Source organism: Oculina patagonica, chromosome 7 (assembly GCF_052425735.1).
Source record: "Oculina patagonica isolate OP01 chromosome 7, crgOcupat, whole genome shotgun sequence".
Classification (NCBI taxonomy): Eukaryota; Metazoa; Cnidaria; class Anthozoa; order Scleractinia; family Oculinidae; genus Oculina; species Oculina patagonica.
In genome coordinates this window covers 960,864-974,178 of record NC_135764.1, presented here as the reverse complement: position 1 = coordinate 974,178, position 13,315 = coordinate 960,864, and the positions used below count along the sequence as shown (strand labels likewise).

At 40.0% G+C, this 13,315-nt stretch overlaps 1 protein-coding gene across 1 annotated transcript; it reads right to left on the bottom strand.

Annotated features, from left to right (window-relative positions):
• Nucleotides 1-564: 564 nt before the first annotated feature.
• LOC144659762 (N-acetyl-beta-glucosaminyl-glycoprotein 4-beta-N-acetylgalactosaminyltransferase 1-like) lies at nt 565-12,982 on the bottom strand. The gene is made up of 23 exons (XM_078520259.1): nt 12,691-12,982; nt 11,028-11,377; nt 9,810-9,905; nt 9,239-9,332; nt 8,928-9,028; nt 8,183-8,259; nt 8,014-8,089; nt 7,498-7,561; nt 7,262-7,347; nt 6,594-6,642; nt 5,969-6,081; nt 5,391-5,492; nt 5,032-5,084; nt 4,656-4,737; nt 4,491-4,512; nt 4,138-4,254; nt 3,403-3,452; nt 2,790-2,896; nt 2,345-2,417; nt 2,058-2,132; nt 1,750-1,828; nt 1,175-1,301; nt 565-1,029 (listed from the first exon to the last, which is right to left on the bottom strand). Exons 1-23 carry the CDS (start codon nt 12,854-12,856, stop codon nt 927-929), a joined length of 2,262 nt encoding a protein of 753 aa, XP_078376385.1. The 5' UTR covers nt 12,857-12,982; the 3' UTR covers nt 565-926.
• Between the last annotated feature and the right edge of the window lie 333 nt (nt 12,983-13,315).

The following is a 13,315-nucleotide window of genomic DNA, read 5'->3' as shown; positions in this document are numbered from 1 at the left end:
GAACGTGAAGTGAAGAAAGAAAGATCGCGAGAAAAAAAAAGATAGATGTATTTTTTCCAGCGCCCCTTTTTATACACCGCCGGTAGAGTCATTTGAGATTAGAGCCGAGGAATTTCATAGTGATAACGTGTGGATCTGTAAAGCATTATGATTGGTTGTTACAGTATACAGTTTAATCTGAGCTACGTTACACAGATCTTTGTACGTCATCGGTATCGAATTTCAGGTATCTCAGAAAAACCCGCAATCTCGTCCCCAGAGGCCGCGATCCTAAAAACCCGGGAAATACAACAAGGAACACAAAGACACTTCAAGGACGTTTGGTTATCTAAGTTTTTATTATATAAATAACTTTTCAATAAAATCTTTATGTATCATAATGAGTCAATTCTGTAGCTTGTGTAGCAGGCGCCTGTGTAGTTTTCGAGCGCGCGATTGGGGAACGCGAAATACGCGAGATGGCCACGCGAGTTCACGTGGACTTCTCGACATCTCGCGCCCTTCGCAATTTCCATAAAACTATACAAGGCCCCTGCTACGCAGGCTATCAATTCTGCAAAACAGTTATATTTTCTTGAAGATTTTAGTTCAGCGTCTCTGACGTGGCCTACAAACGTCATAAACAGCCTCACTTATGGCCGGCAGATGGTTCAGTCCATTTCTCTATGAGACAGCATGCGCAAAGACTGTTCTTGTGTAGCAAAAGAAGATTCTGGCGGCTGCAGGCTAACTCAGCTTGTGTACCCTAGTGTGTCAGTTGATTTCGTCCCGCGTGCGAGCCTCACATGCCGTGCAGAGCGAGAGGTTGAACGAGCAAACACGTGATAGTTTAGTCTACATTTGGATCCCAGGCTTCTGCGTCTGCATGTTTTCTTGAGTTGGACTCCAGTCTCTCCTGTAATTCGTATTGTTCCACGCGTGTTGTCTTATAACCGTGCGTTCTCATACCAGTCACTTTTCCTCTCGTGATAGTAGTGGTAAAGCTTTGGAAGCCGTAACCTTTCGACCTCTAAATTGGCACCGAGCGCTCTGAAATAAAGAAAAAATAAATTAAAATCCTTTAGCAGCGAGATAGTAGAGGAGAAGAGAAGGCCGAACCCAGGAACTGCCTTATCCTAGAGAGGTTAAGAATTAGGCACTTGCATAGGTCTGAGCACGAGGTCTGGCGACTTACCTGTCCATTAGATCCCAGTCCTCGCCGCCCCATCGTGTGGTGAACTTCACTTCGTCCAATCCTCCAAAGCTGTCCCAGTCAGACTTATACGCGCCAAACAAACCATAACCCATCATTTCCCAATAGGCTGAAATATATAAATACGAGAAATAAAGAATTGCACACGGAGCTCAAAGTTCACAACTTGAACTGAAATGCATGTTACCACCGCCAATCTCGGGCCCCGCGTGAAAACATAAAGCCAGTGGCAAGTGCAGGACGGCAAGCGCGTGAAACATGTAACCAGTGGTGGGCGCGGTAAAACGTAACCGGTGAAAAGCGCGGGAAAAGTCACCTGTGCCACTTCTCAAATCACAGCTGGCTTCCTTTCCTAGCATCTTATTGACTGAGTAGATAAAAAGCTATATTATGATTGGCTGCAGTACGTTGCAAGAGTGTTATGAATCAATTGAAGCTCTTAGTCACCAATTAACGTTTCTTTTTTGGTTCTCAGAAACAATAAGAGGGCAAATTAAATTAAATTCAATAACATAGCACTGAAAATTCAGAGACTCATGGAGATAATAAATCGGTACCTTGTTGATGCGTTATGGAGTAACCACATTTCAACTTTAAAACAGCAGGCGAATAAAAACTACGGCCTTGAACAGCGTGCTGTGTGGAAAAGAATGGCAGAAGTCACTACTGTGGATTGTCCTTACAGACTGTATCGTATTAGCCACGCAAGAAAGCTTTATGCTCTTGGGTAATAGATCTGAGGGAAGGGCCCCCACCATCCCTTAATTCCTTAACTATCCCTTCCCCCCCCCAGCTAGCGGAATTCTCGCTGTTCATGGCCAGGATCTCTGTCATGCAAGTATTACATATAAGCACTTGCGTTTACCTTGCGTATGGAATCAAATATGTTAGCTGGAAACTTGATATGAAGATCCGCTGTAAATATAATACTGTTGGGGTCCTGGTATAACGCGAAAAGAAAATGAATTATTATATTAGCATTATGCATGAGTAACGGAGTACTTTCATTTATTTTCAGTTTAAATTTGAAAAACAGTACTCTATAAAAACCTGAGTTCTCTTAGGAAGCAAGGACAAGTATGGAAGGCGAGATGGATGGACACATTTAAAAAGGATAAATTCGCGTTATCGAAACAAAGAGATCTACTTCACCTTAATGTAGCCTACTCCGTCGTTTAGAGCCTTCGTCTTGTGAAATTCAGTAAACTTTTGTAGAATAGCAATCCTAGGAGTTAAAAGTGGAGTTGAGTTAAAAGAAACACGGGAGGAACAGACAGAGAACACGAGTTTTGGTGAATATATACCAGTTGAAAAATGCGGATTATAGTTTTATTCGGTGATTTTACATAGACTGCGAACAGGCTTGCCAGTAGGGTATAAGGCCGGAAGAAAATTCGGCGAGCGAGCATAGCGTGGCTCGAGCGAGGGGAGCATTCTTTGCGAGGTATTTCCTTCTCCAGGCCACTCTCGGCTCTCCACGCATGCCGAATTTTTTCTTCCCTTTTCCCTCCCCCCTATACCTACCTGGGGAGTCTGTTCTAGGCTATGACTTTTCTCAAAGGAATAGGCATTATTTTAATTGGAAATTCTGACTGACCTGTCTTGAATTCCACTTTTTTCTCTAAGTTTAAAAAGATCGACATCACTGCTGTTGAAATCCATAATGACCAGGAAGAAATTACGATCATCTCCTCTTTTGTAAATCTAAGGACAAGTAAAAATGATCTTAGGCTTGTTACATCCATTACGATAAGTGGTTAAACATTATGAACGCAAATTAATGCGCGTGCCTGTCTCTGAGCCTAAATAGAAGCTCATTAGAGCAGTGGCTACTTCCTGTAGCATGTGTAACTTGAGGTATTGCTTGTCGCCGTGAAAAAAAGGACGCTAGAATTCAGAGTATTTCGCCAGGCTTTCGTAACAATTTGTCGGGGTGGCGGATATAGCCTCTTATTAAATAAAGTGCCTTGCACGAGAACTCACTGGTTCTCCAAACTTGTATAAAAGTAATGTAATTTTCATTCTTTCTGCTTTGTAAATATTTTTCTATGAGCTATAATATAAATGTAAAAAAAAATTCGGACACGAGAGATGGTTCTATATTTTACCTTAAAGAAAAATTATCCGCATTGAAGAAGCTTTCGAACACGAAGACTCATGCAGTACACAAAGATCGGGATGCCTATGCATTGAGAGTTTACTGAACTCACCTGAGCTAGTTGACTAATTAAAAACTTTATCCACGGTCCATAGTTTTTAACTGTAAAGACATCAAAAGTTAATATAATTTAGCTGATAATAAATGTTGCATAGAAGCGAGTGCTAACCGAGTAGGCTCGTAGCACTTTCATACGCAAAACGCGTGCTTTCTTGCGTTTGCAAGCATTAGGACAAAAACGTTGTAAGATCTCTGTCATTTTAGGTCCTAACAATTTCCATTACAACAGTTCAGGATTTGGTTTAGACTTGCCCCAAGTCGCTCGTTTTTTCTTTGCATCTATTCTTACTTAAATAAAATCGCTTTGAAATCAAGCGCGATAGACCACTTGAGTTAAATCGCCTTTGAAATCGCGCGCGAGAGATCGCGCGAGATTCATTTCTGTGAACGCGCGCGCGAAGGAAAACAAATGACACATGCCGAGGAATGACTCTTGTTCCGCCACGATCCTCCGCCATTTTGTTTCTTATGCGCGCGCGCGCCTTCCGTTTCCATATCCAGTGGTCTCCTGCCAATCTAAGAAGCGACTTGGAGCAAGTCTAGATTTGGTTACGTGTGCTGCGCGTAAGAATAGCCTGCGAACGACTTTCCATGCAATGGGGTGAGATCGTCCTACCCAGACCGAGCTCGGCTCGCTCCACTCTCCGATTTTTTTTTCTCTATACTCCACTAGGGAGCCTGTTGGCAAGCTATGCAAGAATTCCTTAGGATCATAAACCTGTCTTACCTGTTATGACCATCGAAACTGTAACATTTTGTCTCCACTGGAAGCCATCTGGATAACATAGAACGGTGTTGGTTCTGTTTGCTCTGTACACATATTCTGACAAACGAAGGGAGCGTCCTAAACATAAAACAAAATTCTGATGACAACTTTTAGGACCTTTTAGCTACGCCACACAAATGAGGCTGCAGACGTTTGGTAGGGCTTGAAAACCCCTTTTTCTAGTGTTTAGTTTACCCGTGTAAGCTTCGAGTGTTATTATTCTGTTAGCATTTTCATCTCCATTCCTCTCTTACACAACGAACAAATCCACATCACTCTCAGAAAATGCCAGGCACTCAGAATAATATGCGTACCTTTGTATTTGTCCTCAAGTTCCTGCAAAAAAGAGATTTTAAACGTTTTAGCGGTGAATAAAGTGGACTGTTCTCCTTACTGGGAATTAAGTTCAAGAGTCGATAATGGTTAGTCACTGGGCAAGAAGAGATAGAAGAATGTTGATTGTTTTCTTATTAACGTACCAACTCTAAAAAATATCGGGTTCCTTTCTTTGGATCATCTTTTGCTTCCACGTTTACGATTTCCTTTAGCGTGAATCTTTCTCTAGGAGAAAAAAAAAGGTGAATAAGTCGAAGAGAAGTTCCAAATAATCTTACTACAATTTCTATAGTCACTCAGGCACACGTTTGTACAGAAAGACTGCAATATAGGATATAGGTCAATAGGCGGTGTATTGGCTCGCTCGCGGACCCAATTCCCCATTCTACAATTTACCACCACACGAACGTATGCGTGTAAGGACCGGTCTTGCTCAGTTTTGGGGGTCCCATGCATTCTCTATATCTCTCTCACAGTCACACAAACGTCGGTTAAAATTACTCTTATTTCGTTTCTCACCCATTTTTCTTTGTAAGTGCATTCATGTACGCTGATACAATTTCCAAAGCCTCCTGAAAAGAAGAAAACAAAAACCCCAAACATTATCGGTTGAATGAAAGCTAATCAGTTTACTTTAGTGGATTCTAAATTAAATTAGGGCGGACAGAGCAGGGGAAACACTTGAACACTTCTGCCATCAGTCCCCGTCCCCCACCCTCGAAATGCAACAGCAACCAGTCTTATCACACGGATGTCCCAACCTCGTTCCCAGGGTCTCTCTCTTCCCACCCCCCCCCCTCCCCCAGAGCGAGAGAAGAGAGAGACTCTGGGGGGCGGGGAGAGAAAGACCCTGGGAACGAGGTTGACGGATGTCTTACTTTTTTCTGGAGTTTTTTGTTTCCCCAGCTGATGTGGTTTTTAATGTCATGTGACATGTTAACATCCGTCCTGTCATCAGGGTAAACACGGGGATGCTGAATCTGCAAAAACAAAAAAGCATCGTTTTCAGTTTTTCACCCAGTTTATTGTACAAAACAATTCATATGTCCTTTGTTGGCCCAGTCTTAAGTCTTCTTCCACTCCGGATTTGAAGGCTCGTCCAGCGAAGTCTACGGGAACACGTCGTTGGTAAGTGCTCTCGAGGTCCTGGTGACAACTGAACAAGTGAGACACCTAGAGGGTCTGACGTCCTAAGCTTTTGGAAATTACTCATGCGTTTCTTTGGGAACCCTACCAATATTATGTTTTTCAAGCGTCATACCTAAAAGTTTTTTCACTTCGGAAAAAGACTTTGAGCTGACCCTAACCAGTTTACACTGAAAAAACGTGTTCAGATAAACCACGTTTTAATCAAAACTGAATATCATTTTTTACAAAATTCTGGATGTTTCTGCTTTCAATGGGTGGTGTGAACGGGGAAAATGTTTACGGTTCTGTTTAGGCATAGTCTACTTACAAAGTTTCCTACAAAAGCCTCGTTTTCGCTGAGTTTTCTTTTGACCACATATGACGGATGGTAAGGGCATGGCGGTAAGACATCTGATACCTCTGAGTGCGGAAGATTTTCAACTGCAAAGAGGAAAGGTATGTTAACCATGCTTGCACCACTACGTAATAGTTAACACATACGGCCACCTCTAGCTTTGATCTCACTCTCTTGTTAGCACATTTCTTTACTTCCCTCTCCGAACACGCCCCCGTGCTCTGTGTGTCTTCAGTCATAATGACCACAGAGAAAATTTAGTCTAGTTCAGTGAATGGTTTGCACCAAAGAAATCATCTTATTCGTTATTATTTTAAAATAAATTCGCCACTGTGACAATTAAGTAAAATGTTTTAGAAACGTTCTCTGGTTAAAAATTTAAAAATATAAGCTTTCGGCTGCCAAACTGCAGCCTTTAACGAATGATAAAATTGTGACAATTAACTCAAGAAACAATCGCAATGTTCTTCGCAATCTTTATCAAAATACGCGAGTTAACAGAGACCATGGATAGTAAAACGACTACTATCCATGCAGAGAGAGCCTGGAGACTAGCATGCCACGTGACCACTGCACGCGTATAATAAATGTGTCTTACCTCGAGTATGAAAGTCATCCCGCATATCATACTTCTCGCGAGTCATGAACTACACACAAAGAAATATTGTTTTATTAGAAAAAGGCTTTTAATTATTTCTTTCAACCTAAACTGACTAAGAAAATTATCTTGTTGTTTTAAGACACAACTCGTAGTTCTTTGAAGACTGAGTGAATTGTTGAATTGAAACAATCGACTGTGTGATGTCAGTATCTATATTACCACACAATTGACTGAGCCCGCAAATATCCCCAAAGAACGAAGTATGCTTTACGCAATCTCGAGCCCAGAGTCCATCTAGTCGGTCGCGGTATGAGATGGGTGTACTGGCGACCCTACCGCTGACCACCGCTGACGGACCGCGGAGCCTGGAGACACTCTGGGCTCGAGATTGGCTTACGCGCCAAACTGCCGTGACAACTTTCGGGATCTACTCGCGAGTATTCGTGCTATATTTTGTTTGGACAATAACAATCGGAAAATCTACGAGTGCCTCTACAAAAATTCAAGAAAAAACGCTCTGTTTGTTATGGGCTTGCATAACGAAGATGTTCATACCGCTAGTTAAGTTAAAAGTTGAAAAAAACAATTAACGCATAATCCGTTTGATGATTTCTATCTTCATTGATTAATGCACCGCTAGTTTACATCAATATTAGAGATTTTACCTCGTCATATGCGAATTGCAGCGTCGGGTGATCTCTACCTATGCACAAAACCCGAGCAATGATTTCCTCTTTGTCGCCTAAATAATCTGTCAGAAAATTAAAATCAATAAAATGCGTTTAGTTTATTAAGGAAATGAATTGTATCAGTCATAGTGACTTAATTAGATGTTCACTAATAGCTACTGATATTCCTTGGAAGTATAAAACCCTTCTAATGAGACATTCTTGATACATACCTATATACTGAGAGATGTACTGTGACCCGATGATTTCCAGGTTTTCTTTTCCTGGCATTTTCCACTGTGGGATAATTCAAGATAAGAACAACAAGATAAGAATAAATTTATCAGAATATAGACTACCGCGGTGCTCAAGTTTACTAACTATTAATGGCGCTTTACAACCTTTTTGACAACGAGAACTGATTAAACCTTATCTTGTACAGCAAACCGTATGAAGCTCCATCTATTTGCTTATATCATAGCATAGAGGCCACTTTTTTCCTCAGTTTTTTTTTAGTGCAACTCTCTTCTTTCCTTGCATTGCGGACCTATCTTTTTTAATGTCATTGTATGATGCCCTCACACGACACACCAGTTGGGGAAACAATTACCATTTATTCGGCAAAACTTCGTTAAGGTTTCCGATTATTATTATCCAATCAGACAGTAGCACGAACACGGACGAGTACCCTTACCCACAATTCTCACATCAGCAGAAAAGGCTTACATTTTTTTCAAATAAAGCATTACCGCAACTTCCACGTGATCTTGGTTTCGCTTTTGCTTTTGAAGAACTTCAACGTAATAAGCTTTTCCTGCTTCTAATCTGCAAGAAAGGAAAATGATAAAAACACATTTGAAGAAGCTGTAAAATCGAGTTACTGTTCAAATTACCGTGATATGGTTTAGCGATATTTACCTGATTTGCTCGGATATTTGACCTTTTCGTGAATTGAACTGTGCGAAATTAGTCGTGGCGCCATATTGATTACCAGGCTGTTTAAAAGAAAAGAAAATCGTTACCTTTTTTAAATTTTCTTTATGATATTGTATCTTGTCTCCACAGATAATTTCGAGCGGCCTTTTTACTACGTATGCGAGAAAAAAAATATTTAATGGACTATAATTGACATTAGACTCCTTTTAACTTGTCTCTTGGAATGGTTTGGTTTTGGATTACTACGCTTAAGCCCGGGACAAAGGAGGATGAGAGTTGATGAGAGTTGACTCTCATGAGATTTTTCGTCAACTCTCATCGACTATCATCAATTCGGGCCAAACGAGAACGAGAGTCCGTTAAACTCTCATCGACTCTCAAGAAAAGTTTGAGCACGTTCAAAGTTGATGAAAGCGTATAAGAGTCAATGAGAGTGCACGAGAGTGCATGAGAGTTCCATGCCAAACGAGAGCGAGAGTTTGAACTCTCATCAACTCTCATCCTCGTTTGGCCCGGGCTCTACTGATTGGTTAAACAATCTTGTGCCACTTTCCCATCCAATCAAAAGTAAAACCAAAACCAATCGTGGCTCGTTCACACACGTTTTCCCGCGTTTTGCGCCAGCTACATGTATTTGGATTGTCTGTGTCTTTTGTGATTGGCCAGAGTGATTATTTGGTCTTGGTTTTATAACATTCAATTGAAAACCGCTCTATAGCATTCTTACATCTCCAAGATAAGCGATTTTTCTGGAATGCTGTGGATCGTCGTCTGTGCTCAGCCAAAGCTCTGAACCATCCGCTGAACTAATGGCGAAAATGAAATCACCTAAAAATTAAAAGGGAGAAATGAGAAAAATTTCTTCATCAGAAAGAAAAATGAATGAAACAGACCTTTTTGTCTTGCTACACAATATTCTTGCTCGTCTCCGTCCAGTGCGTACAGCACAACATCAGCGCGCATAATTTTGTCTGCGCGCATAATTTTGTCTGCCATTACAGCTGCAGTGTAAATTAACTCCAAGTCTTGTCATTTTACCTGTTATCGGTGGATGAACGTAGCCAAATATTCGTCTTGCGCTGAATGTTCTTTTAGTTACATTTGTTTCAAACTTGTTAAGAAGACCGTTCACCTGTCAAGGAATTAAAGGCAATATCAATGATGAATGTTAGCAGATATCGATTGCAAATTTTTCTAGTCGCGTTTAAATGGTTGTTTAGGTGTATGTATCCTTACTTTTACTAATAACTGGTCGGAAATTAAAATTGCATCATGCAATCTCGCCATTGGCTGAGAAAGTGGCGCGAAGTTTTTAAACCAACCAAGTGTATACTAATGCAAAACAAAAGCAAATGCGAATTACTTTCGACACTCAATTAAAAACCGTTCTATTTCCTAATGATTAGTTTTCCGTTGTTTGTCCAGTCTATAAGTAAGCACATTAAATAATCAATACCATCTTTCCGCACGTGGGTCAATTATGAACCCGCTCAATTCAATCACAGCATTTACTTTCTCTGCATTGCATGATAACAGCCTGGCGGTTAACATATTATTTGTATACATTTTAAAACTATTTATTTGCTTTCTCACTGTCAGCTTAACTTACATGGGGTTTAAAAGGAAACAGAGGTTCTCTTCTAAGATCGTCCACTGAGTGTCCACACCAACCGTGCCATTCATGCAAGTTAAGATAACCATTCACCTGAGAATCAAACATTACAGTACATGTAATTAAAATCTGCATTACCACAGTGACAGGTGAGTGGTGCCGGATCTCTCGTAGACCCGGATCAGTAAATTAGTTAAGGTAATTCCCGTAGAAATAGAACTGCTCATAGATTTCCAACCAAACTTTGCCAGTTGGTTGCTTACCTTAAGGGAACTTAAATTTTGAAATAAAAAAGAGGGGTCACCGCATTCGTTTAGGAGCAGGAAGACCTTGTATATACCACATAATTTCTTAACGTTTTCTTAACGTTTTGGGTGATAATGTATTATTCTGCCATAGAAATCGATCTGTATTCATTCTATAGAAAGAATTTGATCGCTTCTCTCGAACTAAGAGAAAAAAATGATAGGCCACCGTACTCGTTTACGAGAAAACGATGATTTATCTCTCTCATGAGCCAAGCCGTATAGAAAAAAGCCGCCATTTTGTTTGTGCGCGCGCTAATTACGCGTAAAATTCTGCGCAGTAAGGATGACGGCAGACTGATCCTTAGCGACCAAAAATAAACAAAATGGATTAAACAACTATAAATGTTTTACTTTTCCCGATATTTCGATTTGCAACAGAAACCTTCTTTGAGGGCTCAGCGAAAAAATGTGACATTTTGCACCTAACAAATTCAGGCTAAAAGACAGCCCCTTGCTTTGATTGGAAAAGCTCATATGGATTTCAGTTTAAACCAATCACAGAGCTTCGAATACAAACGAATTAAAACAAAAACCAAACTGAATACAATGATTGGACATTAGATGACTAAAGCGTTTGTTTTTCTTCTCTGTACTATAAAACAATTCATGTGGAGGGTAGCAGGGATGGCGCAGTGGTGAGAGCGCAGTGCTGAGAGCGCGCGCCTCCCACCAATGTGGCCTGGGTTCGATTCCCGGACTCGGCGTCATATGTGGGTTGAGTTTGTTGTTGGTTCTCACCCTTGCTCCGAGGGTTTTTCTTCGGGTTCTCCGGTTTTCCTCCCTCAACAAAAATCAACACTTCCAAATTCCAATTCGATCGAGGACCAACGGCTCACAAGCTTCTAGCTTTAATCCTCACCGTGTCATAAACTAAAAGGTAATTTAGTTTAGTGTTATGTATACTCACCGATGTCCTGTTTTTCAGTTGTCTGCATCCAAATTCTGTTACTGCCTCATTATTACTGAAATCTTTCTTTGTGGAGGTAACTGTAGTATTTCCAAAATCATTTCTTGTGGAAGCAAATATTTTCTCGGCTGAAGTGGTTACTGTTGTAGAATTCCGTACAGCTTTATTTGATGTGGGCGAAGTCACTTTTAGATTCACGGCATTTTTATCGGACCGGACTTTCGCTTTTGTTGTTGTGCTATCGACTGGAGTGTCTTCCTCGTGCGTAAAAGTTTTTGTGGTTTGAATTTGAAGTTCAAGGACCGAAGCAGCTGGCTCGTTAAGTAAAAGTCCTTGCGGAGAGCTAATGTCTAGGAAAATAAAAGGAGAATTATTTAATAAAACTGCGTGCAGTGGAATCGAAGAACAAACAACAACGATTCTAGCTCCTCGCTTCAAGATATGTAACATGGTGAGGCATGAATCCCACCCCAATGAACCGTTCACACTAAATTAACATATTTAGTTTTATTAAATTTCTCAGGTTATTTGCTTCCGGATAATTACCTCGTTTTCTATGAAGAGGCTCGTTTTTTCCTGTCATTTTCAAACCATTAAACTTAGTTAAAAATAATGAGAACGAAAACGTTTTTTCAGTTCTTTGTTCAAGAATCTAAACCAAACAAACAGGACTATGCCAGCTAACAAAACATTTTCTTCATATAAACCATAAAAATACTGACATAAAAACAAAAATCAAAATGACAGAATTACAAGAACCATATTGCATGTTTGAATGTTTGAATTTTAACAACGCCTCGCTGCTCGACAAATATCCTTCTTTATACACCCCCAATTCGAGCAATAATTGTTATTTAGACCACATTTGCGCATCTTGATGACGTAGGTGAAACATCCATTTATGTAGAATCTTTGAAACGTAAAAATACCTGGAATTGAGAAATTTTCATGGCGATCCAAATTTTTGTGCAAAATCGGTCAGTAATGTGTTTTGTTTGGTTAAGTTGGTTTTTTGCCTGATGTATCGAATGTTCTCTGTTTTAATATAATATGAATGTGAATCCGGCACTGATTCACTGCCTACGGCCAAAAAAGTGTTTTTTTTTAAAGTTGTAATTGGGATTTAAAATTGTGAAGTTACTTAATTATGGTCGTTTTCTAAAAATGATTTCATTTGATTGAAATTTCCTGATTTGAATACTGTAATGGTGTATATTTTAGGGCAATTGAAGATTAACACCAGCTGATTCGATTTAGCTCTGAATTAACGATCCTAAAAATTTTATGTCTAGCAATATGTTCAGTGAGCCGCCCTAAACTGACAATCACTAACATTCAGTTCGCCGCGCAAAAAGGTTGACTGAAAATGTTTGATTTTCCTCAAATATGTTAACCCAGCAATTCGCGTGTGGAACAAGGTTTGTTGGATTGTGCGAGTTGAGCCTGTTCACCGAACGTGTTGTTGGATAGAAATGATTTAGAAAAGTATGGTCGTTTTACCCGGCGCTTCCACTCTATTCTAGCAAAAGCCAAAATTAAAATATTAATATAATTTAACTTTACTTCAATGTGGGCTGTCCCGTACCGGAATACGTTAAATATTCAATCACGAACAAAGCGAAAAAAGCTCAATAGCAATGAAACATGAGCAAATTGACCGTACCTGAGCGGAGTTTCGGTGTAGAACAGTCTTCTGTGAATAAGCTCTCGTTCCACCGAACTTGAACCGCAACAAACACGATACACTGTACAACAACCACAAGTGCTGTTAACCATATTACTGTTTTAACTCGGCGTCGTGGTATTATTGAAGCCAGGTTTTGGAACATAAGTTCGGTCTACCAGCCTTGAAATACTGAGAAAAAATAAATGATTCTCAGAAGTTTCGGCAACGTATTTTGAAAACCAAGCACGATTACGTGGTGTTTCGAACAACCACTAGCAACGTTGTCTTTTAAAATCATTCGTCTTTGTCACTGATTTCCATAAAGAAAACAGTGTGCTCGCATTGCTAAGCAATCGTAAAGAGCTGTGGAATAATGTCCATGTAACCAAACATAGAAGTAATTGAAGACGTTTTCTTAAAGCGGCTTTCTTCGGGCTTAGTCACCCATAAATAGAAAAAAATAATAATTAAAAGACATGTTTGCATTTAAAAAAAAAATACTTTAAATGAAGGCGGTGCATTTATATAGTCCAAAGAGATTGGACTCAATACCGATTACTGTGGGGCTATTAACAATACAGAAGCTAACCGATAAATGACCACGAATACTAATAAGCAAAAA

Coding starts and splice junctions, on each gene's coding strand:
- LOC144659762 (XM_078520259.1), bottom strand. CDS start 12,856: ATGTTCCAAAACCTGGCTTCAATAATACCACGACGCCGAGTTAAAACA. Junction 7,348..7,497: donor GTACATCTCTCAGTATATAG/GTATGTATCAAG, acceptor ATTTTCTGACAG/ATTATTTAGGCGACAAAGAG. Junction 2,897..3,402: donor TAATTAGTCAACTAGCTCAG/GTGAGTTCAGTA, acceptor ACTTGTCCTTAG/ATTTACAAAAGAGGAGATGA.